Source organism: Lissotriton vulgaris, chromosome 10 (genome assembly GCF_964263255.1).
Source record: "Lissotriton vulgaris chromosome 10, aLisVul1.2, whole genome shotgun sequence".
Classification (NCBI taxonomy): Eukaryota; Metazoa; Chordata; class Amphibia; order Caudata; family Salamandridae; genus Lissotriton; species Lissotriton vulgaris.
In genome coordinates, this window is record NC_141698.1 from 1,027,409,567 (window position 1) to 1,027,437,122 (window position 27,556).

General features: G+C 51.9%; 1 protein-coding gene across 1 annotated transcript in view; it reads right to left on the reverse strand.

Annotated features, from left to right (window-relative positions):
* MRPL3 (mitochondrial ribosomal protein L3) overlaps window positions 1-27,556 on the reverse strand; it is a 271,984-nt gene that overhangs the window by 224,996 nt on the left and 19,432 nt on the right. Inside the window, exon 2 of the mRNA XM_086942066.1 lies at window positions 8,595-8,773. Within this exon, the coding sequence (XP_086798192.1) occupies window positions 8,595-8,773 (179 nt within the window). The remainder of the gene's footprint in view (window positions 1-8,594; window positions 8,774-27,556) is intronic.

A 27,556-nucleotide genomic window follows, 5' to 3' on the forward strand; every position in this document is an offset into this window, starting at 1 on the left:
TCTTGGGCATAACATCGTATTGCAGACAATGGATACCGAATTTCTCGCTGTTGGCTAAACCTTTGCTAGCCCTAATCTGTAAGGATACACCCAATCCCATGCCTTGGTCTGAAGATTGTCAGAAGAGTTTTCACGAGTTGCATGATGCATTGTGTTCGGCTCCTGTGTTGGGCAACCCCGACTACAGTAAGCCTTTCACATTATACATTCATGAGAGGGAAGGTTGCGCATTATCAGTCCTGACACAATCCTTTGGGGACAAACAGCGTCCATGCACGTACTTTTACGCGACTCTAGATCCTGTAGCTAAGGCATTACCAAGTTGCTTGAGGGCCACTGCTGCAACAGCTGTCTGTATTCGACAGTCTGCTGGGTTAGTAATGAATAACACTCTGATCGTTATGGTCCCACATGCAGTAGACATTTCGCTAAACAGAACGAAGACACAGCACTTAACTAGTGCTCGACTGTCAAGTTATGAGCTGACACTATTAGCGAGTCACATTCACATAAAGAGGTGCGATACACTCAACCCCGCCACGTTATTGCCCATTCCAGCAGAGACAGATGAGGTCGAAAAACATGATTGCTGTTTTAGGACAGAAGAAGAGACAAAAGGGAGAGTAGACTTATTGGACACTCCCCTTCCTGAATGTAATGATGCTTTATGGGTTGATGGTTCATGCTTCAAGTTGCCAAATGGTGATAAGACTGCAGCATATGCGGTGACAACATTGCACACGATTGTACAAACTGCACGTATGCCCCATAATTCTGCGCAAGCAGCAGAGTTAATTGCACTTACAAGAGCGTGTGTGTTGGCAAAAGGAAAGCGAGTGAATGTGTATACTGATAGCCAATACGCCTTTGGCGTGGCTCATAGTTTTGGACGAATGTGGCGTGAACGTGGGTTCCTGACGTCGCACGGTGCAAAGATACAGCATGGTCAGCTAGTTAACGAGCTTCTCGAGTCACTGACCTTGCCACTACAAGTCGCGATTGTAAAATGCAGTGCACACAGAAAGATTCAAGATGATGTTGGTCGTGGGAATGCATTTGCAGATGAAGTTGCGAAAGAGACTGCAAGGAACACAATGAGTCGAATGTACGTTGTGGGTCCTGCGAGATGGATTGCTGATGTGGGTATGTGTGAAGACACTATTGAAAGTGTGAAGTCCATACAGTCCGAGGCGACTGAGAAAGAGGTGAATGAATGGAGAGAAAGTAAGGGTAGATTGGATGCGAATGGTTGTTGAGTCGAATTGTCTGAACATCAGCGATGGCTGTTACCCGACGCGTATGTGCTTGCAGTGGTGACGATGGCTCATGGGATGGCTCACATCAGTGTGAAAGGAATCTGTAAGTTGTTGGCCCCAGTATGGCAGAATAGTGGCATCCCAAAATGTGCAGAGAATGTGGTCAAGAACTGTATGGTGTGTTTGAACTACAATCCCGGTAGGGGAACTCCAACTCCAGCTGGTCATTTTGTGCCTCCAACGTATCCGTTCGAGGTTTTGCAGCTCGGTTTCATCCACATGGAGAGGTGCAACAATCTGAAATACGTGCTTGTTGTTGTTTGCGCCTATTCCAGGTAGGTGGAAGCGTATCCCCTTAAGGACAACACTGCCTTGTCAACTGCCAAAGCCCTGGTCAAAGAATTCTTCCCTAGGTATGGTATGCCTAGAATTGTCTGGAGTGATAATGGAAGTGAATTCGTGGGACGAGTGATGTAGAGAGTGTGTGAATGTCTAGGCTTACACCAGAGATTCCACGCCGCAAATCACCCCCAATCAGCCGGATTAGTAGAGTGCTACAACGAGACGTTAAAACTAAAATTGGCCAAGATGCAAGCCAGCACAGGTCTTAAATGGCCTGACGCCCTGCCATTAGCACTCCTGTCTACCAGAATGACTGTCCATTCCAGGCTAGGACTTAGCCCCCACGAGATTGTATTTGGCCGCCCAGCCAACGTCTGGGGCGTGCCAAGGCCCAAGAAACTAAGTGAGATAGAGCACCCTGTACTGCTTGACTATTTGCACGAATTGACAACTAAATTGCGTGTTTTACACCAACAGGTCCACAGCTCCTCTCCGCCAGCGTCTGATGATCCAGGCCACGCCATTCAACCTGGCTCCTGGGTCCTAGTGCGGAACTTCAGGCGAACCAAGAACTAGGAGCCTCGTTGGACCGGACCCTTTCAAGTCCTGCTAACTACCCGCTCTGCAGTACGTGTCCACGGGAAAAAAAATTAGGTGCACTGCGCCCATTGCAAACGGGTCCCGCTGCCCCTACCATATGACCGATGGGTCCAGGAGGGAATTGCTGACTCAGAGACTGAGTCTGTGCCCCGCTTCGTGCCTTTCAGTGATGCACGTTTGAAAGGAACTGGTACGGAAAAGAAGAGCGACCGAGTTCTGCAAGGATTTGTGCCACCGTCAATACAGTTGGACACTACAGAACCTGAAACTTTGTTTGAAGACAACACCGTACCTGGGAAACAACGGTATAATCTGAGGCCAAGAAAAACGGACTAATAAAAGTAAACTAATAAGATTTTTCTTTCCCCCCCACCAAGAACTATTTTTGGTTTTGCAGCTCTCTCGCCCAGGGAACTTGCTCATTTTTGATTTTCGAACCGCCATCCGGTTCTGCTGCTAGGGTCGCGGTTGACAGTCTGGGGAATGCAGCTGGAGACGTTTAGGTCAACGGTTCTGGTTGGTCTAAGGGAATTACCCTGGGCTGAACAGAAAGCACTCCTTAGCAGAATCAATCTCCCACCGCGGGCAGCAATTAGAGGATGGAGTTTCCAAGGGTAGAAAGACGTGTTAGATCTATGAACTTTGAAAAGAGAGTTTGCTCTGTGATGGCAAGAAAACGATTTTTAGTAATATACATTTTAATGTTGTGTAGCATAATAATGTTTTTAGTTGGCTATGCTCTGTTCATCTTTCGAGTTACCTTTGTACACAACGCTCAGCCCACACCTCCTCCTACTGTCTCCCCACATTCTTTCCACCCTCTGCCTGAACACGAGTCTGCCAGAAGATTAGAATTTGTAAATAATTCATTCGTCCAACTCCTACACCAGCACCAATCTGTAATTAACACCACAAACTGTTGGGTATGTGGACTTATGCCACACACAACAGATAAGGGTATTCCGTATTTTGTCCTGCCATTTGGTTACCATGGTTCTCTGTGGGCATTTAGAGCAATGTTCCTGTTCGCCCTCGAACCATATGTTCCAGGGAAAAACTCAAGCAACAAGGCACTAGTGGCGGGAATTAGGAATAGGAGTAGGGATGTCGACACATACAAAACGATCCCCAGAGATGAATTGATGCCTTACAGCAGATGGAATATAACGCAATATGGAATTTCCTTGGCTGAGAGTCTGAAAGCAAAGAAATCCTCCCCAGTCTGGATAGTACCCCACCAAGGTCACTTATGTCTGCAGGGAAATGGCAACAACCCTAGAGCTCAGTTGGGAAAGAGTGTCTGCACTGAGACTTACGTTTTCTCGTCTCAGACCTCCCCTTCATTGCTAGCAGCTAAGGGTACTTACTTTGTCTGCCACGATAGAGCGTATACATGGTTGCCCCCTGACTTATCGGGCACCTGTTTTATCTCGTTTCTGCTGCCACCCACCTACACGGCCGAGGCAAATTACCATCGGACAAGGACAGTTAGGGGTGTCGTGAGTAAAGACGACACTGCGGGTCAAGAGTTTGGAGACTTCGCAAAGGGTTTTCTGCCGTTTTGGGGGCCTATGGTGAACAGCAGGAACATTCGCCAGTTGATGAGGGTAGTTGAATCCGCCGTGACCGAAACGGCCGGTGCCCTTAGTAACTTGACTGCTGAGCTCCAGTCGGACCGACTTATGACTCTTCAAAATAGGGTTGCCCTAGATATCATACTTGCAGACCGTGGTGGTGTGTGCAGAGTGATCCAATCCAGTTGCTGCATTTTCATCCCTGATAATGCTCCGACAGTGTACCAGGCCATCTCCAAACTGCACAAAATCTCCGATTCCCTTCACGTGGATAAAGGGAATTGGTCCCTGCTAGGGTGGTTCTGGGAACTGATCTCTGCCTGGGGATGGAAAACTCTGATATTCATTGGGATGATCTTAGCCATTCTGTTTATGTTCTGCCTGTTTGTGCAGTGCGCTCCTGCAATATGTGGCCTCTGTGCTACATCATGTGTAAGGAAGCCTGTGTCAAGGGACGAATTGAGCAACAGAATGATGCTACAGCAGCATCTCCATGACTTCATGAATACAGATTTGGACTCAGATTAGCATGAGTCATTGCCTAATATGAGGGCAAAAGGAGGGTCTGTGGTTCTGAAATTCTGGACCCTGCTGTAATATGGTACCGAGGCCCAACACTCGTGTCACAAAATATCATCGTACCATGACGAATTTGGTATCGGCAGACCGGTAATGATTAGGACATTATCCCCATGCATTTGCGTCGTGATTGAGTGATGCCATCACCCTTAAATCGTGGTTTCCGTTCTGAACCCTCGGACTCCATTTTGTGAACGGCATCCATCTTATGGCTTGCCCTCATATAGTCAATTGTTTAAGGCCGAGCTTGATCTGAAAGGACACGTCCACCTTAGCTGACTCCCCCATGACCTGGCCGAACTGACTCCACTGCCTCCAGCCAAAACCTGTCCGGGCAGTCCCTCGCCCAGTGGCCAAGTAAGATAGCATCAAGGCACAACATGCCATAAACCATTCACTACATACAAACCATGTTATCCACACAAATACACCTGTCCATGTCTCTTGTTTATGGCCAGTTTTACGATGAGGAGGTGCCCGAGTTTATTGGGGTTTCATCGATATCTGATGGTAGTTCTTGGCCGAGCTGGGTAATCTATCACTAACCGTACACACGAAATTATAGGCTGGCCGTCATGACTGTGCTTTTTCTTTTTTTGAACAAATATGTATATGGTTGCATCGTAAAACAAAGAATTCTTGCCTGAAGTGTAATATTTTGTATAAAAGGAGAAGGCTGGGTCTGTAAAAACGAACAGTCTCCTGAGAACTTACATCCCGTGCTGTTGTACTTCTAGGACACTTGTTACTTGGTTGCAGCCAATAAAACTCAATCTCTGACTTCACCTAGAAGACTCTGTGTTTCTGTGGTCCGGAACAGGGAGAACTCAGAGGTCTTCGGGTGTTATCCCCTGGCACCACCGGGTTCCTAAAAACCCGTCACCTCAATCCTCTCTCATATAATATAAAATGAAACCTTTGACTCATTCTGTAACTTAATTATGCATTCTTATACCAGTCTTGTACTGAATCGCCGCCGAACCTCTGGGTTGTCAGCTGATGGGCTGTGTAGTACTGTAATATCGGTGGTCTTACTCTATCTAGCGGCCAGCCCCCGCGGTTGTAGGCCCATGCCTGTATTTTTTTGAATGCTATAATAAAGGTTTTCAAAAATATATATATATTTGTCTTATGGAGGCGCCATTTTCTTCATTATCACATAAGAGAGCACCTTCAAATATGCAAGTTCACTATTTCTGCTGTACAAAAAAAACCTTTATTTATTAGACTAAACGTTTGCTCCATGTATAATACACATGACCCCTGGTTTGCCTCTTAGTTCACTAATAGCATTGTCATCTGATGAGGAATATTTTCCCATTCATGTTTAAAAACTCACTTTTCATAGATATATTACTAAAAACATGATGTGTTAGTGCTTTGTCACTCACAGATAGCAAATTTTCCATTAAAACAGCCACAAAAAGTTCCTACTAATATGTATTTAAATTGATAAAACTATATAGTGCATAAACAATATTTGGAAATTGGGTTTCAGCAAAACTATATAAAATTTGCATAACATCAGGTAAAGTGTACGGATTTGTTTTGATCCTATAAAAAATCTTTTTTTTTTAAACCACAGAATTACAAAAATGTGTCTTTAGAACTAGTGAAGTATATTTGAAATGTTTGAACAGTTCACTTATTAGCTATTTCAGTGTTGCGTTAGAAAATAAGCTTGAAATCTTACAGCCTTTCATTTTACATGCTTTGCACAGCGCGATTGTCAGACAGTTCACTTTACAAAATCCTCTAACAGTCACAGAAAGAAAAGAATTTGTAGGAAGACAAACTAACTTTGGACCTCTGTCTCTGAATGCTGACCAAATGTGATGTGATAAAATAACAGGATTAGATTTAAAGGCATCTTTATTGCTATCACTTTGTGAGCAAACTGAACACTTGTCAGCTCAACAGAAAGGGTGAATAAGCCCTAAAAATAGCTTGTATTGATTAAATCTGAATCGCCATAGCGAGTGAGTGAGTGAGTGGATTCTTAAAGCCCTGCGAGGTCTTGGGGAACAACCCAATGCTCTGGGATCAGATAATCTGGCCATCTCCCCTAGGAGAGAGCCCATACTCTAAGTTAGAAGTAAAGAGTCTAGGGATGACCATGAACAACAAGCTAAGCATGGCCTCCCAAGCAAATTGGTGTCTGGCAGCTGTTTCGGACTTTTTAGAGCCCTGGGAAAGGTCCTGAAATAGCTCCCAGAAGAATCACTTAGAATAGTTATCCAAAGTCTAATATTTTCTTAGCTAGATTATAGCAATTCGCTTTAATGAGGCAGCCCGAAGCCAGTAACAAATAAGCTTCAGATTACACAATCAGTTGGTGCTGCGCTCAAAACTCTTTACTAGCTGCCACAAGTTGCAGAGTACAATTTAAGGCACTATGCATCGCACATTGGGCAAAGAGCAACACAGGCCCATTTATTTTTCAACAACTGGCCCCCCCCAACCATGCCAATAGGGCTCTGCGATCAAACAACCTTGAGCTGCTCTTTGTCTATAGAATCATATGAGCTAGAAGTGGAGGCTGGTCTTTTGCTTATCTCGCACCCAAGCTCTGGATCTTTCTGGCTACCAGCCTCAGAATGGAGGACAACTTTATGAGTTTCAAACCTAATTTTTTTGAGTCTTTTTAACTCACTTACTGCAACCAGTCCGATAGCGCTGGGAAGCAAGATTTCGGGTAGCCATGCACTACAAATACTGGAGAATAGAAAGTCACATTGTAAGTCACAATTCTGAATATGGCACTTTTAAAAAGTTGGCATTTTCTTCTCCCAACTATTTGGTGTCAGTACCCTGCATTCTAGGTCACATGACTAGGTGTAGCTGAAAGTTCGCCTTTGAATATTACTCTCACACAATATGAGACAAAGGGGGAATAGGTGTTGGCAGGATGGGCAATCTGTGACTTGATAGAGGGGCAGAGCCATCACTTACTCCAACTTACCGATGTGCAACACATCCTTAATAAGGGATCTCGCAATGCTCCGCAACCAGAATATAAGGTACTTTATTCAGTCGGCATAACCTGGTCCCTTAGCCAGCCTGCGCTTCATCGTGGTCAGCTGGAGCCTGTGATTTTGTCCCAGTCCAGTGTGACCAGATAACCACAGCTGGAGCCTTCTCCTTTTAAGCACTATTTTTACTTAAATATTTAAATTTGTACATCTACGGTTCTACTAATTAGATTATTGTTTTGGTGTCAAATTGTTTAGATTTTATCATATTTTTCTAAATTGGTGTGGGAATTTTCTTGTGAAGTGTTTTCACTTTATTACTATTTGAAGAATTTCATAAATACTTTACACATTGCCTTTAAGTTAACTTGATTGCTTTTGTGTCAAGCTACCGAAGTGGTAAACCCAGGTTAATTTAGGGTTTCCTGGTATTTCACTCTAACAATAACCCAATTTCCTACACTCAGAATTAGGTATGCCATGTTGGGTGCTATATTAGCCAAAAGATGTGGGGCAATGCACTCGATCAGGCTTAGGAGCCCACAAATAGACAGCTGGATTAATGAAATGACAGAATGGATGTTGACAGCAGAATATAAAATGAAGGCAACCAGAAGGAATAACCGACAGAGTAGATCTGACCAATTACACTACAATGGTACAGGAACTGATTTACCCTCCAGATGAGAGGTCACCATGAAAAGTCATGGTCAAGGATATGGCAGATTAAGGAGTACAAGCTGGGATAAGTGAAAAGAAACGGGACAGGAGGAGAATAGGTGGAATATTACACCTCTCCATGACCACCCTCTCCCCGTTCCCCTTCCCCCTCCCATAACCAGCCCCCCCCCCCCCAACCCCACCACGAGTGAGAAAACTGAAATGTACATCAACGTTATGCTGCTAGGAATAAGGTATCTCTTGAGGACGGGTAGCCTAGGTAGGAATGGGTAGCAGGCCCTTGGTAGCTGAGCACGTGAGTCATTGCATAATGCTTCCTCTACACACGATCAGAGACATCAGTCTGTTGGATTGGTACTTTTGGTATGTATCTGTTTGGACGAAAACTCAAAAATAAAAAACGATAAATAAGGACAGTAGAGTAATAGGAAGAGAAAACCTTAGGACTGTGCTAGGTATGAAAACAGAGCTGGAAGGAACAACAGCGACTAAATGAGCCAGGCAGTTCTCATCAACTGTGAAAGTAGAGGTTTCTAAAGACACTCAAAATGAGTAATGAGTAATTTGCCAAAATACTCTTCCCAACTCACCTGGTGCCCACGGATGAATAGGCCACGGATCATCCTTCAAAGGGTTGAGTTTACTGGATGTGAGTGTTCTATATTCCTCTGCAGTGCATTGTTTGAGAAACTTCTTGTTTTCCTCTGATAAGTGCTCATCCCACCACGTACTAGTCTGTACTTGTCGGACAATAAATAAGCATGTTCCCCTGAAAAGAAATGGAAAATCACTGATATAACATGAAGACTATTTATGTTCAGAAAAGAGCAAACAAATGATCAGATGGACATTTGCCTCATGTAAATGTAATGATGCGTTCAAGGATGTTCTGGACAGGGTATATGACCCACATGACCACCCCCAAATTTAAAATTTGTTTATGTGTGGCTGGCAAATGAGATCGCCATCTGACAGATGAAATACGCAAAACACATTCAAAACGTGGCTGTTTGTGGATGCCTAGGTGGCCATCTTTGAATGCTTTTTGACATACTCTTTCTTTCCTTTATTGTTTCAAGAAGAAAGATGCACTGTTTTCAACACATCAGCCATCTTGGAAAGATAGCATAGCAATAAAGTATGTAAAAAATAACTCCAAGGCAGTCACTGATGCATCCACAAGCACAATCCAATAACTCTGCAATGGCCATTAAATGCCAGACCTATTAGCTTTGCCAATGCTTATTTTTTCTAGGAGCACAAAAGGTATTGCGGAGGCAAAGTCCACAACAGGGTCAAACCTCTAGGTACTACTGTGAAGCACTGCCTATGTACTGCCATTGCCTTCTTCATAATGACTTATGCAGTTCAGGCAAACGTATGGTAAGAGGTGAGGTCAGGGGAGGGGGGAGGGGGGTGAAGGGGCATAACCAAGACAGGTGCCTGAAGATAAGCCGAAGAGATCATGGGGAAAGTTGAAAAGGTTGAAGCAGCCAGCAGCACCACAAAAGGTAGTTCTGACGGTACACGGCTCGCAATGAAGGGAAATTTTCTGGAGTCAACTCCTCTGCCACATCCCTGTGCTTCTGTGTCTATTGATCGCATGCTTCAGTTGCAGATATTTAAAATGTTGCTTGCATGGCAGTTCGCATTGGCATTGCAGTTCTTTTAAGGACCGCATTCCTTCCAGACCCCATACATCACACAATTTGAAAATGCCCTGGAGCACTTGGAATCCTTTTAACACACCCACCTCCCTTAGCACCACAGAGTCCCAAAGAGGTGGTTCTAGAGCACATTTGGTTTTCCATACTGATTCCGCTGTCGCTTTTTTCCAGAGTTGGACTACTGTGATAATTGGGTTATCTGACTTTAATGTGGTGTCCCTTCCTTGCAGTTCTTCAAGCTACCCCCTTGAGGACATATCCCTTCGGTCCACCTTCAGTGCTAGTTCTTGCAGTGTAGGGAACACCCAATCATTCACTACTAACAGTTGCCGTCGCAAGCACTACCTTGGTAGTGCTGCGCACGTCCGTTGGCCGACGCGGCCCCACCCACATAAAGGAACGCCCCGCGGCGGAATTGCTGCAGCTGTAAACAGGTTAAGGCATGGGCAAATTGGGCTCTGGTCAAGGGCCTCAGCCTTTCTGGGGGCCCTCTGAAAGATCCAGCCCTGTTCTCCACACAATCCTGCTCAGATGACCTTGAATGACTTGTAAACATAGATTTTAAATACTAGTTTCCTTTCATTTATTTTTAATACAAGTAATTTGTGGGAGTACATTACAGACATTTTGCAGAGGATATTTGCATTTGTTTTTCAACACAATGCAATATTCCCCCCAAAAGGTCAGTTTAGCTCAAAACAGGACCTCACATATGCAAAATGTCAGTGGTTCATAGAGATCATGTGCAATAATATTAGGGAGCTGCTGCGTTATTACAATATTGAAAACACACACCACCATCCCCGAATATCAGATGGAAAAAGATTTATAATTTGGACCAGTCTGCTTGTCTGGTGTCAGTGATCTTGTGAGGATATTGGATCATAAATTCAAAGCTCTTCTGAACAGGGCCCCCACAATGTGTTTGGGCAAGGGCCCTCAAAATCTTTAAGATGTCCCTGTCGAGAAATTCAGCATCATTGTTGGACAGGCCTCGTGGAAGGCCCGCTCCCTCCCCGCATGGCGAGGACCGAACCCCTGCTCTCCCTGTATCCCCGACAAGAACCATCCCGGCAACCCGATGGGGCAACCCACGACCCGTCCACAAAGGAGCTCCAGCCCTGAACACCCCAGTACCGGCTGGCCCGGGCACCCCGTCAGCACCACTGTCCTGGCCCAGCCGCCATCTTTGGACACTACCTGGCATGGCCGCGTGGCCTCGGCTCGACCCCAACCCTGGGCCTGGCCAGGCCCCGACATCGAGGCACCACCATCCACCCAGGGGGTGAAGAGACCACTTGGCGGGTCAATGGGAGAAGGAGTGTCAATGGCTCCCCTCCGCCAGGTGTCGATCGCCCCCGGCCTCCCCGGGCGCTGGCTCCACCCCCCTGCTGGGTGTCTGGACTCCCTCATCCCGGACCTCCCGACCTCCAAGTGCGAGGGTCCGGACATCAAAGGGCGCCAGACCTATAACTGGGGCAGCTCCAGAACAGGAAGGCAGTTGTATCTTGGAGCCGAGAGACACCGTGAGGAACTCATCCTTGAAGGCCTGCTGGCGCTGCCCTTTCCTGTGAACCATCATCCTGGCCTGCTGGCGCTGCCGCGGGCCTTCTTGCTGTGAACCATCGACCTAGCCTGCTGGCACTGCCGCGGCCCTTCTTGCTGTGAACCATCGACCTAGCCTGCTGGCGCTGCCGCGGCCCTTCTTGCTGTGAACCATCGACCTAGCCTGCTGGCGCGGCCGCGGCCCTCCTTGCTGTGAACCATCGATCTAGCCTGCTGGCCCTGCCACGGCCCTCCTCGCTGTGAACATTCGACCTAGCCTGCTGGCGCTGCCGCGGCCCACCTTTACGGATCCCCAAGCTTGAGGATTGTGAGCTTCCCTCTTGCCGCATCTGTACCGGACCGGTACTAAGACTGTCCCGCTACCCCTTTCCCCTGTAGAGACTAGAATTAAAAGGACCCTCGTGTCCTGACCCCACTGTACCGTACCACCTTGCTTCAAGATTCGTATATAAAGTGTGTTGAACTCATCCTGGTGTGGTGTCCATCTGTGGGGGGGAGTTACTAGTCTGTACGATTGCTGGAGACGGTCCTCACCGGAGGCCTCTCCCCCCTGTGCTCGGCTGACCCTCCGGGTCTCCGTCTAACATTGGTGGCCAGCGGCGCGATCCGAGCTAAAGCATAATCGTACAGAGAGTGACTCACCCCACGACACACGACCACCATGACAACAAAAGAGAGCGGAACAACGGAAAAATTCCAGATGGAAAAACTAGAAGAATACAGCCACAGAGAATTAAAACAATTCTGCATAGAACTAGGCATTGCTACCACAGGACTGAGCACGAAAGAGGACTTCAAACACGCCCTAGAATCCTGGGCAGAGACGGGTACGACCGTACCCCAAAATCAAAGCCAAGAGACACCCGAAACCGGCCCCGCGCCGACAGAAGAAAGAAGACCGGGTCTCTCACCAGAGGAGGCCCGAGAACGGGAGAAAAGCAGGCTCCACGAATTGGAGCTGGCTCGACTTCGCTTGGATGGAGAACTCAAATTGGCGGATCAAAAAATAACTTTGGAACACTTACGACTCCGAGAGGAGCGAGAAGAGAAACAAAGGCAGAGAGAGTTAGAAGAGAAGAAGCTAGCCTACGAGCATGAGCGCAACTTGAAGGAACTAGAGATTCGGAGGCATAACAAAGACCTCGGGGTCCCCGGGCACCCGAGCCCCCCTGCCCCTACGGACCCCAAGGTCCACATCCCCAAGGATGTCGTCAGAGAATATTTCCGGAACGATGATATCCAGCAATGGTTCAAAGCCTACGAAGTGGCCATGACCTACCACCGGATTCCCCGGAGCGACTGGGGAGCCGGGTTATGGGGGAGGTTTGTCAACGAAGGGCGAGACGCCCTGCTGCAACTCCCGGACCATCAGATGACATCCTACGACCACATGAAGGCCGCTCTCCTCACTCGATACGGACTCACACCTGAGATGTACCGCCAGAGGTTCCGCGACTGCAAACGGATCCCGGGTACGACTTGGGTGGAGTACGTGAACTACTTTAGCCGAGCCTTCGAAGGGTGGATCAAGGGCAGCAAGGTGACCTCTTACGAACAACTCTTTGACCTTATCGTCTGGGAGCACCTCTCTAATAACTGCTTCGTCGAGCTCCGGCAGCACCTCCTTGATAGTAAATTGACTGGACCCCGGCAACTCGCCGCAGAAGCTGACCGGTGGGAGAGCACCCGAGTTTCCCGAAACGGGCCCAGTGAACAGAACAGAGCGGCCCAAGGGTTCCATCGCCCCGAGGGGGAGGCCAGGGTCAGGGAAGAGATACCGTCCCGGTGGCCCCCGCCAGCAACACCCCGCCCCCGACCGGCCGAGGGAGCCTCCCGATGCGACCAGGTTTCCGCGCCAACGTTACCTGCCACCGATGCCAGCGACCCGGCCACTACGCCAATGATCCCAACTGCCCGAAAAACCAGAGCCCTATGCCCCGCCAGGTCGCTGCCGCCGCTCTGGGAGAAGAGCAAACACAAGAAGACACTGAAGAGTACGAGCCAGACCAGCCCGAGTGGGAACCCGCCGCCATGTCCCTGGTCTGCCTAGGGGAAAGAGACCTGATTCCGCGGGCACCCCTGCCCGCCAACACGCAGAAGTACAGCCAGTGGGTCAACATTAATGGGCACCGGGCTGAAGCCCTCCGCGACACCAGGGCCAGTGTGACCGCAGTCCGCTGTCATCTGGTGACCCCGGACCAGATCTTGCCTAATATCCTTTGCCCCGTACGGTCGGCCGACAACTCAGAAAGCCTATGTCGGATGGCCTGCGTCCCCTTCGAGTGGGGGGGGGGGGGGGGGGGGGGAGTATCCAGAATGCTAAAAGTGACTGTCCGCGATGATGCCCCTGTGGACTGCCTCCTGGGGAACGACCTCGGAAGTTCTCCCTGGTCAGCCGTCGAGAGAAGAGAACACCTGGGGATGCTGGGCCTCCCTGAATGGGTCTGCGTAACGACCCGGTCCATGGCCGCCCGCACCATTCCCAGTCCAGAAGAACCCGAATGGCCAGCACCACCTCCCCCGATCGTCCACGAGGGAGCTACCCTGGAAGCCAGTCCTCCGGAAAACAGCGAAGAAGGACTCGATCGGCTCCGGGACCTTCCCGAACTGGCCCAGTGGCGTCAAGAGGGTGGCCCCACTCAGGAACACTTCAAACAGGAACAGAGATCATGTCCCTCCCTTGAGGGACTCCGGCAGCAAGCCCTCGCCCAGAGTACAGGAGACACCTCGGGGGCCCACTGGATTTATTGGGACAATGACCTGCTCTACAGCGAGCAAAAGATTGCCGAGCTGGGGGCCAGCCGGGTGCTGGGGGTCCCCCTCCGCTTCAGAGACTTCCTCTTGAACCTAGCACACGATGTGCCTCTTGCCGGACACCTGGGGCAAGACAAAAACGTACAGCCGTCTGGTAACCCACTTCTACTGGCCGAAGATGCGAAATGATATAGCCAACCACTGCCGGGCCTGCCCAACCTGCCAGGCCAGCGGGAAGAGCGGCCAAAAACTCAAAGCACCTTTGCAGCCTTTCCCCATCGTCACCACCCCGTTTGAACGGGTTGGAATAGACATTGTGGGGCCCCTGGACCCCCGAACAGCACAAGGGCACCGATTCATCCTGGTCCTGGTGGACCACGCCACCCGCTATCCCGAGGCCATCCCTCTTCGGACCGTGACGGCGCCCGTGGTAGGCCGGGCCCTGATGGGAATCTTCTCGCGGGTGGGCTTCCCCCGGGAAGTCGTCAGCGACAGGGGCACGAACTTTATCTCTAAATACATGAAGTCTCTCTGGCAACAGTGCGGGGTCACCTACAAATTCACGACCCCCTACCACCCGCAAGGAAATGGCCTGGTCGAGCGGTTTAACCGCACCCTCAAAGGGATGATCATGGGCCTAGAAGAACCCCTACGTCGCCAGTGGGATGTGCTGCTCCCGTGCCTCCTGTTCGCCTACCGAGAAGTCCCCCAGAAATCCCTGGGCTTCAGCCCATTCGAACTCCTATATGGGCACCCCGTCCGGGGCCCCCTCAGCCTGGTCAAAGAAGGGTGGGAGGTGGCCCCCAAGAAGACTCCTCCAGTTGTATACAAATATCTTCTGACCCTCCACAACCAGACCCGGCGATTCAGGGAACTCGCCAAAGCCAACCTTGAAGCCAGTCAGGAGGACATGAAGAGATGGTATGATCAGCATGCCTCCTCCATCGAGTTTGAGCCGGGACAACAAGTCTGGGTGATGTCTCCAGTTGAACCCTGCGCCTTACAAGACAAATGGACCGGGCCCTTCAAGGTGATAGAGCGCAAGGGCCCCGTCACCTACCTGATCGACATGGAGTCCCCCCGGAACCCCCTACGGGTCCTCCACGCCAACAGACTCAAACCACATTTTGTGCGCTCAGAACTCAGCCTCCTGATGGCTACCGATAGTGGGACGGAGGAGGACTCCGAGCCCCTTCCTGACCTGCTGAAGACACTCGAGCAAGACGGCTCCATGGAAGGGGTCAGACTCTCCGATGCCTTATCCCCAGAGCAACGCCAAGACTGCTGGGATCTCCTGCTACAATTTGCAGATCTGTTTTCCCTCATCACCGGGGTCACCCCCTGGTGCCTTCACGACGTGGACACCGGGGATAGCCCCCCTATCCGACACAGGGTGTACCGAGTGCCGCCGGATTGAGTGCGCACCTGCATCCAGAACGAAGTCTCCAAGATGCTGGCTCTGGGAGTGATCGAGCCATCTGACAGCCCCTGGGCCAGCCCAGTCGTACTGGTCCCCAAGGCGGCCGCCCCGGGCGTTGCCCCCGAGCTCCGGTTCTGTGTGGACTATCGGGGCCTGAACGCTGTTACCAGAACCAACGCTCACCCCATCCCCCGGGCGGATGAGTTGATTGACCGCATGGGGGCCGCCCGCTACTTGAGCATCTTCGATCTAACAGCGGGCTACTGGCAGATCGGCCTCACCCCGGGGCCCAAGAGCGCTCCGCCTTCTCTACCCCGGATGGCCACTACCACTTCAAAGTGATGCCATTCGGCATGAAAAACGCCACCGCTACCTTCCAGAGACTCGTGAACAAGGTACCGGCGGGCCTCGAAGAATTCAGCGCCGCCTATCTGGACGATATTGCCGTATACAGTCGCCACTGGGCAGATCACCTCCGCCACCTTCGGGAAGTCCTGCACGCCCTCCGGCAGGCCGGGCTCACCGTCAAAGCCAGCAAATGCCAGATTGGCCAAGGGTCCGTGACCTACCTTGGACACCAAGTGGGGAGCGGTCTGGTGGCCCCCCTCCAGCTCAAGATCGCTGCCATCCAGGCCTGGCAACCCCCTGTCACCCAAACCGAGGTCCGAGCCTTCCTGGGGCTCACCGGGTACTACCGGCGGTTTGTGAAGGACTATGGCAGCATCGTGGGGCCCCTCACAGAACTCACATCCAAGAAAAACCCTGAAACCGTCAACTGGACCCCGGACTGTCAAACAGCCTTTGAGAAATTGAAGGCCGCCATGTGCACCGCCCCCGTGCTCCAGGCCCCCGACTACAGCCGAGAGTTCATAGTGCAGACGGACGCCTCAGATCATGGCATTGGGGCCGTCCAGGCCAGGACCACGCCAACGCAGACGGCCTGTCACGCTTCTTCCGCCTCGGCGAGGAGAGTACCCAAGAGGATGGGTGACTCTCCCTGCCTTCAGCTGGGGGGGGACGCATGTTGGACAGGCCTCGTGGAAGGCCCGCTCCCTCCCCGCATGGCAAGGACCGAACCCCTGCTCTCCCTGTATCCCAGACAAGAACCATCCCGGCAACCCGATGGGGCAACCCACGGCCCGTCCACAAAGGAGCTCCAGCCCCGAACACCCCAGTACCGGCTGGCCCGGGCAACCCGTCAGCACCACTGCCCTGGCCCAGCCGCCATCTTTGGACACTACCTGGCAAGGCCGCGTGGCCTCGGCTCGACCCCAACCCTGGGCCTGGCCAGGCCCCGACATCGAGGCACCACCATCCACCCAGGGGGTGAAGAGACCACTTGGCGGGTCAATGGGAGAAGGAGTGTCAATGGCTCCCTTCCGCCAGGTGTCGATCGCCCCCGGCCTCCCCGGGCGCTGGCTCCACCCCCCTGCTGGGTGTCTGGACTCCCTCATCCCGGACCTCCCGACCTCCAAGTGCGAGGGTCCGGACATCAAAGGGCGCCAGACCTATAACTGGGGCAGCTCCAGAACAGGAAGGCAGTTGTATCTTGGAGCCGAGAGACACCGTAAGGAACTCATCCTTGAAGGCCTGCTGGCGCTGCCGCGGCCCTTTCCTGTGAACCATCATCCTGGCCTGCTGGCGCTGCCGCGGCCCTTCTTGCTGTGAACTATCGACCTAGCCTGCTGGCGCTGCCGCGGCCCTTCTTGCTGTGAACCATCGACCTAGCCTGCTGGCGCTGCCGCGGCCCTTCTTGCTGTGAACCATCGACCTAGCCTGCTGGCGCTGCCGCGGCCCTCCTTGCTGTGAACCATCGATCTAGCCTGCTGGCCCTGCCGCGGCCCTCCTCGCTGTGAACATTCGACCTAGCCTGCTGGCGCTGCCGCGGCCCACCTCTACGGATCCCCAAGCTCGAGGATTGTGAGCTTCCCTCTTGCCGCACCTGTACCGGACCGGTACTAAGACTGTCCCGCTACCCCTTTCCCCTGTAGAGACTAAAATTGAGAGGACCCTCGTGTCCTGACCCCACTGTACCGTACCACCTTGCTTCAAGATTCGTATATAAAGTGTGTTGAACTCATCCTGGTGTGGTGTCCATCTGTGGGGGGGGGGGGGGGGGGGGGGGGAGTTACTAGTCTGTACGATTGCTGGAGACGGTCCTCACCGGAGGCCTCTCCCCCCCTGTGCTCGGCTGACCCTCCGAGTCTCCGTCTAACAATCAGTATCATTTTATAAAAGATCATCAACTCTCATAACCAAGATTGGGAGATTTTTCCAGTGCTCAGTGTCTGCGTTGTATTCTTTAACTACTTTACCCAAATTATTCATCATAAAGAAGTTTACATCGGTTGTGACACAGATGCCGAGGTATTTGAAGCCCTCACTATTCCTCTCTGGTGGACATTTCCACTTCGTGGGTGGCTTCGCATTTATAAGGAGAAATGCTATTGAATTCTGACAGTTAATGCGAATACACGAGTAAACCTCCCTCCCTCCTCCACAACACCGAGAGGATTTCCAGTACCTTAGGTATGGGTCGCTCAGAGTCGGCTAAACAGAGTAGCACAACATCAGTGTAGAGGGATGTGTGTTTCTATTCTGAGATTTAGGGTTACTACGCGCTCTACAAAACCTTAAAATAAATAACTAAATAACTGGCCAGTGGTCCACTTGCCAGGGCAAATAGCAGTGGGGACAAAGGACTTCCCCGTCTTGTCCTGTAGCAAGCAGGAACTCCTGAGAAAGTGTTCCATGTACCCTAACTCAGGCGACTGGAGTAGCATGCCCGCTTTAATCTGTTCACCCTATGTGGGAAGGGTATGCCCAGACGTGAGTCCCGTGCTCACTAAGCCACTGGAGTCAAGCTATCCTGGCTGAAGACGGCTGATAGCCAGAAAACGGTCCTAGGATGCTTGATTCCGGTCCAGGGAAGACATGGCTTGTCAGTTCGGGCTGGACTGTTCCCATGAGGCACAGGGTCAAGACGGATTTGCATATGGCCATGTCTGAACTGGGTTGGCTTGGTGAGCAAAATAACGATGGATTAAACCCAGATCTATGACTGGGGGTGAATGTTTTGCCATTGTGCAACATTCCGTCCATCATCTTGTGTATTTTGCTGTTCACCCTATGTGGGAAGGGTATGCCCAGACGTGGGTCCCATGCTCACTAAGCCACTGGAGTCAAGCTATCCTGGCTGAAGACGGCTGACAGCCAGAAACCGGTCCTAGGATGCTTGATTCCGGTCCAGGGAAGACATGGCTTGGCAGTTCGGGCTGGACTGTTCCCATTAGGCATAGGGTCAAGACTGATTTGCATATGGCCATGTCTGAGCTGGGGTGGCTTGGTGAGCAAAATAGCGATGGATTAAACCCAGATCTATGACTGGGGGTGAATGTTTTGCCATTGTGCAACATTCCGTCCATCATCTTGTGTATTTTGCACTTTAATCTAGGCCATGTATTTCAGGCGGAAGTGTCTTTTTTTTTTTCAATAATGCCATCAGATCAGGCCATTCAAGGGAATCAAATGCCTGTACAGCATCCAAGGAGAGGAGTACGGCATGTTTGTTCATCTTTTTGATCAAGCTACTATATCACATGGGCATTTCAGGTTGTGTTGTGTAGACCTATGTGGCATAAAGCATGCTTAGCAGGGCCAGAGAGGCTGCCCTTTTTTCCCCATTCACCAGCACCAGTCTTACCCCATCCACAAACATATTAACAAACGCACAACAAATGCACTCTACTCTTTTACTACAAACGCTAACCAGTTTACATTGTCACAATAACTATCAAAAAATACCACAAACCACACTTATACACCGTTCTACCCCAACTACCACACAATGGCATCGACACACACACAAAACAACACTTAATCCTGTACAACCAACTAACAAATCAACACATTGGCAAAGCAACACAAATCCACACTATACGTAAATATATCCCATCCAGGCACACACTCCTTGCTCATACAAAGCACCAGCTCTACCTTCTACTTTCTCTCAATAGACCCCTTTCTATCACCACCAAACCTATACTCTCTCTGCCATCATTATATCCACTAACATTCTTCCTCCTTTTACCAAAAACACACAGCCACAGAACACTTACATTCCACTAACATACATATTACCTGTTTCCATGATCACAATCAAACACACACTCTTAACTCTTGTCCATCCACTCTCACACACCACATACACTCCTTTCCAGAACACATCACCAGGCCCTTTACCTTTCAGCTTCTTCTCACCAATAGCTTTCCACACAAATTCTTCTCAGAAAACAACTACATCATCTCCTACTCAAAATCTAAACATAACACTCACACAAGCACAAAAAATATCACATACACACACTACCTTATAATAATTTCCGTCACACACTAGAAAAGTACACCCACTCCCACCCTCCTGGCTACACAAATAATGCACACCTTAAACCAACCATACTGCTAAGCTTTCTATCTTTCCCCCACACCAAACACAAATACAGCAACTCCTTCAATCGCCTCTCATCCTTTGGACATTTTAGAACCTTGCAATATGACCACGAGGCACCACCACCATAAACTCATACACCTTTCACCCTAAACAGACGCAAACCGAATAAACAACTTCCCAACTCCATATCACAACCAGGCTACTCTACAAAAACAACGCAGGATCAGGAATACAATACAGATAAGCTACACTGTTGCTAACCTCATATAGCTAATACCAGCACTAAGGAAACACCTGCTACAAGTCCATAAAATGCTGCTCCTTCTTCTACAAAATATTATCACACATTCATCAAAACATATTCTCTAAACTGCCTACTAATAAATGCTCTACCACTCTAAAAACACGCATCACAACTACAACCTTTTCACTGACACACAGTTCGACTTCATAACTGAATCATAGCTGGAGATGACATGTCTCCAGTGTTGCATGAAGCCATTCCTCTAGGCTATCAAACTATCACATACAATTGTACAGGCAAAAGAGGAGGTGGCCAGCTGTTTTATTCAAGCAAATAATAAATATCACTAAAGCTCACAACGTCTCCATACAAGGTTGTGAGGCCATTACACACCTCCACCTAGCAATGCATAATTCCCAGACACTGTTGGACACAGTTTCAAAACCTAATAACAATACACTACAACCTATGCATTCTTCATGACTTAAACCCCATCAGGGGTAGCAAGCGCTTTTATAAATTCAAACCTCTTTTCTCACTTCTATCCCGCTGTTACCATTCTCTATCCAAATAACTGAATAACATATCTATCTACCACTCAAATTACTTTCATATTTCACTATACAAATTTTCAACACTAAACCTTTATGGGTTCCAGAGTAGAATGCTACTTGCCAAAAATGCGCATGAACACCCCATCAGGGGTAACAAGCGCTATATATATATACAAACCTCTTTTCCCTCTTCTATCCCTCGGCTATCCTTCTCTATCCAAATAACTGACTAATACCCACCACTCAATTTACTTTCATATTTCACAATACTAATTCACCACTAATCCATTATGAGTGTCCGGAGTGGCAGGGGCGTGGCTTGGGCGCCGATGGCGATGGTCGCCTGAGAGCTCGGCTCCGGGACTAAGCCTGAGATTATCCTGAAAATCGGAGGCTGCGGGGCACCCCAGACCCCGCATTCGGCTGAGCGAGGCGACGACACCCTGCCGGGGGCCTTGGTGGAGTTTGGACGAGGGTTGCTCCGAAGAAATGCCGAAGTTTGCGGAGTTGCGGAGTGCGACCCAACATGGCGCCCGGACTCCTTTGTCCCCTTGACCGAAACTACTGAGTTGAAGAGGTGTCGCGGGTGTCGACTGGCGCCCGGCTTCACCATCCTCGGTTGTTCTAGACATTGGACATTCCCAGGATTGGACCTTTTGCATTGGGTTCATACTTGGTTGGACGGCCGGACGGGTGCCCACGCACTGGAGGGCACCGGGTGCCCTCTGATCCAGGCGGTGGACCACATCGCGACTCCGCAACTAGCTACGATTTTCAGGCCAGTCCAACTACATGGGAGGCGCGACACTCTGGCGCCACAGATCAACCGAGGGAGTTGGTGGCCCTCACCCCGGAGCTATAGTGGGTGAACGGGTCTGCCCGACCCGGCGACGGTGGTCTCCGCCCCCTCATCGGTGCCCTCGGACGCCGTGGCGGTGGCGTGAGCCGAAGCGGCGGAGTCTCCACAGGCTCTGGAGAAGGAGATCGCCCATACCCGACGTGAGAACGAACACCTGGGAAGGTCGTGATCGACACCTGTACACGGAGACGCCTACTCCGGGACCCTCACGGAGAGCCCCTGGCAGCATGGGGAAACCTAAAGGAACCAAGGGATCCAACCAGACCACCTCGGACTCTGAAGCCCAGGACAAGGAAGAGCATGGGGACCCGAAAAGATCTGGTAGCGCACCACTGCAGCAACAGTTCGACCGTGTACTGGAGGCGATAGAGGCTACGCGGTCAGCCCTCCAACAGGACATTGCTCAGGTGGCGACGGGCCTGGGCCTCCTTAGGGCGGACCATGGCAAACTCTCAGACCGGGTCAAGGAGGTGGAGGGCACGGTGAAAACTTTGGAACCGGCGCAGAGAACCTTGGCTGCGACGATAAAGGACGCCTTATCCCGAATCGAGACCCTCGAACGGAGGGCGGAGGATGCGGAAGGCCGCAACAGGAGGAATAACATCCGAGTGGTGGGCCTGCCGGAAAAAAAATCGAGGATGGCGATATGGTGCGATACTTGGAGACCTGGCTCGAGACACGGTGGTCCCGGAGGGTCTGTCCTCCTTCTACACTCTAGAACGGGCCCACAGAGTCCCAGCACGGCCCCTACAGCAGGGACGTACCCCGAGGCCGGTGGTGGCGCGGTTGCTACATTTTCGGGACAGGGACTTGATCCTCAATGCCGCCAGGCACAATGGCCCGTTCCACGTTGCGAACAGTCAGGTGAACATCTTCCCTGACTACACCTACGAGACGCAGCGCAAGCGGTTCTCCTTCCTAGCGGTTAAGCGCGAACTCAGGAGTGAGGGCATTCAATATTCACTCCTATATCCTGCAAAGCTCCGCGTCATTGTCGACGACAAAACCCAGTTCTTCGACACCCCGGAGGAGGTCTGTGACTGGCTCGAACTGTACCGGACAGGGAAAGATGGCTTTGGCTCCTCGACCCAACAGGCGGATGAGCCGGAACAACGGAGGCGATCCAAGAGGGTCAGGAATCGCCGCGGCCGCACCGGAGGGCCCTCGACTGCGGAGACATCATCGGAACGGAGGGGAGTGTTGGAAGTTCTGTCGGAACTGTCGGGAGCAAGAGACGAAGCCATCGAGGAGGAAGAAAACCCGGGTGCTCAGGGGGCACCATCGGACTCGGAGGGTTCAGTGGCAGACAGTACCCATACACCGGTGATCACACCGAAATCGGTGGAGGACCTTCTGGATGGACAAGGGTAACGGGGTATGCTGCCTTGTTTTGGGTGGGGGCCCGGCAGGGGGGAGGCGGTTGCCGTCCTTTATTGCTGACAATGAAGGAGAGAGGGTTGGGGGGCCTCTGCTCTTGCCCCGGAAGGTTTTGACACTGGGGGGGGCTTGCTATAGTCCTGGTAGCCTGGGCGACGAGGGCCCGCTGCCTCCGCCCAGCCCGCACCTGGCCCATAAGGCCTCCCTACGGTGGCGACCGTAGGACTAGTGGGGGTTCTGGGGTTGATATACGTCGAGGTTTGGATGGGATCTAGATGGTGCAGTTTGGGTCCTGTTCTGGGGTGGTTGGGGGGGGGCTTTGTTGGTTTTTGGGTGGTTTGGTTTTGGTTGGGGAAAATGGCCGCCATCAGCGCTGGGAGGATTGATGTTTCTTCTTTGTGGGGACCCGAACGGGGAGACTGTGCAAGAACACTCTGGGACAATGGCTGATGTTGCTAACTTGAAATGTGTTACTTGGAACGTGAGGGGGCTTCACACTATGTCCAGGCGTCACAAGGTCCATGCTTATTTAGTGCGTAGGGGAGTGCAAATGGCGCTGCTGCAGGAAACGCATCTGAACAAGGCGGAAGGGGCCGCGCTTCAGCGTAGATGGCGAGGGCAGGTCTTTTCCACGGCGTACTCTGCTTATGCCAGGGGGGCGCTAATATGGATCAGGGCAGGGGTTCCCTTCCAGGTCACGAGGACAGTGTTGGACCCAGAGGGGCGTTTCGTGGCCATCTCAGGCACTCTAGGAGGGAGGGACCTGAACGTTTGCTGTGTGTACGCTCCTAATGTAGACCAGACTGCCTTCCTTTCCAGGTTATCGGGCTCGTTGGCCCACTTTTTCGCCGGGCCCCTCCTGCTGGGGGGAGACTTTAACTCCGTAGTGGATGTGGACTTGGACCGCTCGCATCCCCCGCTCCCCGATTCCCCGGTCCGTCGCACGGCTAAGGGTCGTCAAGATTGGCAGACCCGCTGGGGTTTGACGGACGTTTGGAGGGCGCATCACCCCGCGTCTAGGGATTATTCATACTTCTCGAGCCTCCATGAGCTGCATGTCAGGCTAGATGGCTTTCTTGGTTCGCCCGAACTAGTTTCGGCAGCGGTCCGTTCAGAATACTTATCGAGGACCATCTCGGACCATAACCCCCTCCTGCTGGACATTCGCTGGTTTCCTGGGACGCCGGCGGTACCCACCTGGAAGATGCGCCCCGAGATCCTCGAGGACAGTGTCTTCAAGGCGGACCTAGGGGAGAGAATCTCGGATTATTTTGCGTCCAACGGCGGTTCCGCGAGTACTAGGGCGTTCGAATGGGACGCTTTTAAGGTAGTGGTGAGGGGCTACTGTATCTCTAAGAAGGTGGGCATGAGGCGTGTTATCCTGGCTGATTTAGACACAGCGGACCGGGCACTCCGCGAGCTTGAAGTTAGCCGCCCCGGACACCCGGAATTGCAAACACAAACGGTAGAGGCGAGGGAGAGGGTGGCGGTGGAGGTCGAGCGGCTCCGCTGTTTTGATTATAAGGCCTATACGGTCCGATCTATTGCGGAGGGAGACAGGTCGAGTGCGTTGCTGGCGTGGTTGGCCAACCCTACGCGCCAGTCCCAGACGACGACAAATATGCGTAGGGCAGATGGGACCGAGGTATGCACCCAACCGGAGATTCTTAGTTGCTTCCGGCATTACTACGAAAGTTTATACCGCAGTCGCTCCGCACGTGACCCAGACCGGCTTGATAACTATCTTCGCCCACTGGAACTCCGCACAGTAGGACAAGAAGTAGCGGAAACCCTGGGCTCTGATATCAACTTGGGGGAGATCCGCGGGGCCATCAAACGGATGGCGAGGAACAAGACCCCGGGCCTAGATGGCCTTCCGGTGGAGTTCTATGCAGCTTACGCTGACCTCTTGGCCCCTCGGTTACTGGTGGTCTACAGGGAGGCGAAGAGGTTGGGTCGACTCCCTGGCTCGATGTGTGAAGCGTTGGTGGTTCCTCTCCTCAAACCGGGCCGAGACTCATCTGACCCGGGATCCTACCGTCCCCTATCAATGCTGACGGTAGACTACAAAATATTGAGCAGCATCTTGGACTCGAGGCTGCTGGGACATATGAGTTCCCTAGTACATGAGGACCAGGCCGGCTTCATCCCACGGCGGAATACGACTATGAACATCCGAAGGTTGTTCCGATTGCTTGGGGAACCACTTGTGGATGCCCCGTCCCCGGTAGTCTTGTCGGTGGACCTGGAGAAGGCTTTTGATAGCCTAGAGTGGGACTACCTATGCACGGTGTTACGGAGATTCGGCCTCGGGGAGGGATTTGTCAAATGGACTGCGGTCCTCTATGCTTCCGCTTCGGCCAGGGTTAGATCGGGCCCTTTGATCTCATCGCGATATCCGGTGGAACGTGGCACGCGGCAGGGGTGCTCCTTATCCCCGCTTCTTTTTGCACTAGCGGTGGAGCCACTGGCGATGCACCTTCGCTCGGGAGCCCACTATACGGGCTTATGGACGGCAGCGGGCCCGCATTATGTTTCGCTATATGCGGACGACCTGTTGCTCTTCCTGGAGGATCCGGTCGACGCTTTGCGGGGAGCGGAATTGGCGCTAACGGAGTTCGGAGCGGTTTCAGGCCTCCGAGTGAATTGGTCTAAGACCTGTCTCTTTCCGATGCGCAGGGGTGCCCCCGCCCCTGCGCTAAGTAGGGAGATCAGATGGGAGCCCGACTGCTTTAAATACCTTGGGGTATTTGTTTACCACGACCAACCCGACCTCCTAGATGGGAACATTGCCCGTTGTATTCGAGCACTTCGAGGTTGCATGGACTTTTGGGCCACGCTGCCGCTCTCAGTGGCGGGACGTATCGCCCTGCTCAAAATGGTGGCGCTCCCCCGGCTATTGTATTACTTCCGAACTTTGCCGATCTGGGTCCCACCGGCCACGTTTCGTCGCTTACGTTCTATGGTGGTCGGGTTCCTCTGGGGAACGGGCCGGCGGCGGGTGGCCCTCAATACCCTGATGAGGCCGAAGGACGAGGGGGGGCTTGCTGTGCCGGACTTCGAGAAGTACTATCTGGCGGCGCAACTCCAGACCTTCGCCCAGGAGATAGCCAGGGAATTCAGAGGCCCGGAAGACGGTAGAGGGACGGGTATGGCCAGGCACGTCCTCTCCTTTATCGCGCTGCGACAACGCTTGGTCCTACGGGACTTGTCGATGGAGGAGCGGACTATCCGACTATGTTGGAATCGGGCTCACGCCAGAGGCCGCCTACGGACGCCATATGCGCCTGAAATACCGTTGGGGATGCTGACGGCCCTCCCCCACGGAGGGGATTGGTCACGATTGGCGGACTGGGAGGATTCTGGTTTACAGCTCGTCGGGGATCTGTACGAGGACGGAGCGCTCCTGTCCTTTCAGGATCTCATTGACCGCTTTGGGATCCCCCGGGGCGACTTTCTGCTGCACTCGGCCATTGTGCGAGCGATCCAGGCGCACTGGCAGAACGGGCTGGAGGAACCCCAATTGTCTCAGGTGTGCCAGTACGTGATGATGTCGGCGGGCACGGTGAAGGCGGTCACTTGCCTCTACGGCAGGTTGATTACCGAGGGGTTGGTTCCTCTCACCACATTGAAGTCCCGCTGGGAAGAGGACATTGGTAGGGAGATCCCGGAGACGACCTGGGCCCAATTGGTGAGACGTGCCTGGAAGGGTACACGTAGCGCCCGTTTCCAACTGGTCCACTATTATGTTCTCCATAGAGCGTACCTGACCCCGGTAAAGATCAGGCGTTATTTTGCCACGGCTTCAGCGGAATGTCCTAGGTGCCCGGCTCAGGAGGCGGACCTCCTACACATGTTATGGGCCTGTCCGGGACTGACGTCCTACTGGCAGGAGGTAGCGACGACTCTGGAGGAGGTGACGGGGAGGCACTTATCATTCGATGTGGCGGTAGGGCTCTTGCACTGGTTCCCCCACACCCCCCGGAATAAAATCTCCAGTAAATTTATCGACCTGGGGCTCCTACTTGCTAAGCGAGAGGTGACCAGGAACTGGAAGGCACGAGCTGGTCCGGCAGGTAGCAGATGGCACAGTGAGCTTTTGAAATGGGCGGCGGGTGAGAGCGCGCTGAGATACCAGCTGGCTTGGAGGCAGGGTAATGAGAAGGCGCAGGAGGCCGCGTTGGAGTGGGAAACGCTGGTGCAGGCCCTCAGGGATTATTGTGCCCCCAGCGACTCCGAAAGTGAAGGAGCGACTCGCCCCGAGTCCCGATGAACGTCAGCATTGACAGTACTATTACCTTCCCCGTGGGTCAAGTAGTGGATCCTATGATGATAAGCTCCCTGGCGCTGATGGTGGGGGGGGGGGAGGGGGGGTTTCACAGGTAAACGGGTATTTCGAAGGGGGGGTTTATTTTGGGGGTTTTGGGTTTGTTTAGAAAAGCAGATGACGGACAGTGTGTTATCCGGACCAGCTCCAGCATTCTACTGACCCCTGTTGCATTTCGCCGCCCAACCCTAGGGTTATGGGCTGGTTGGCTGTGTACAGACTTTATGGAGGGGGGTCGGTGGGCTTTATTCTGTATATGTTGCTTATGATACAATGCTGGTCGCTACTGTATTGATTTACTGATTCCTGCAATAAAAATATATTTAAAAAAAAA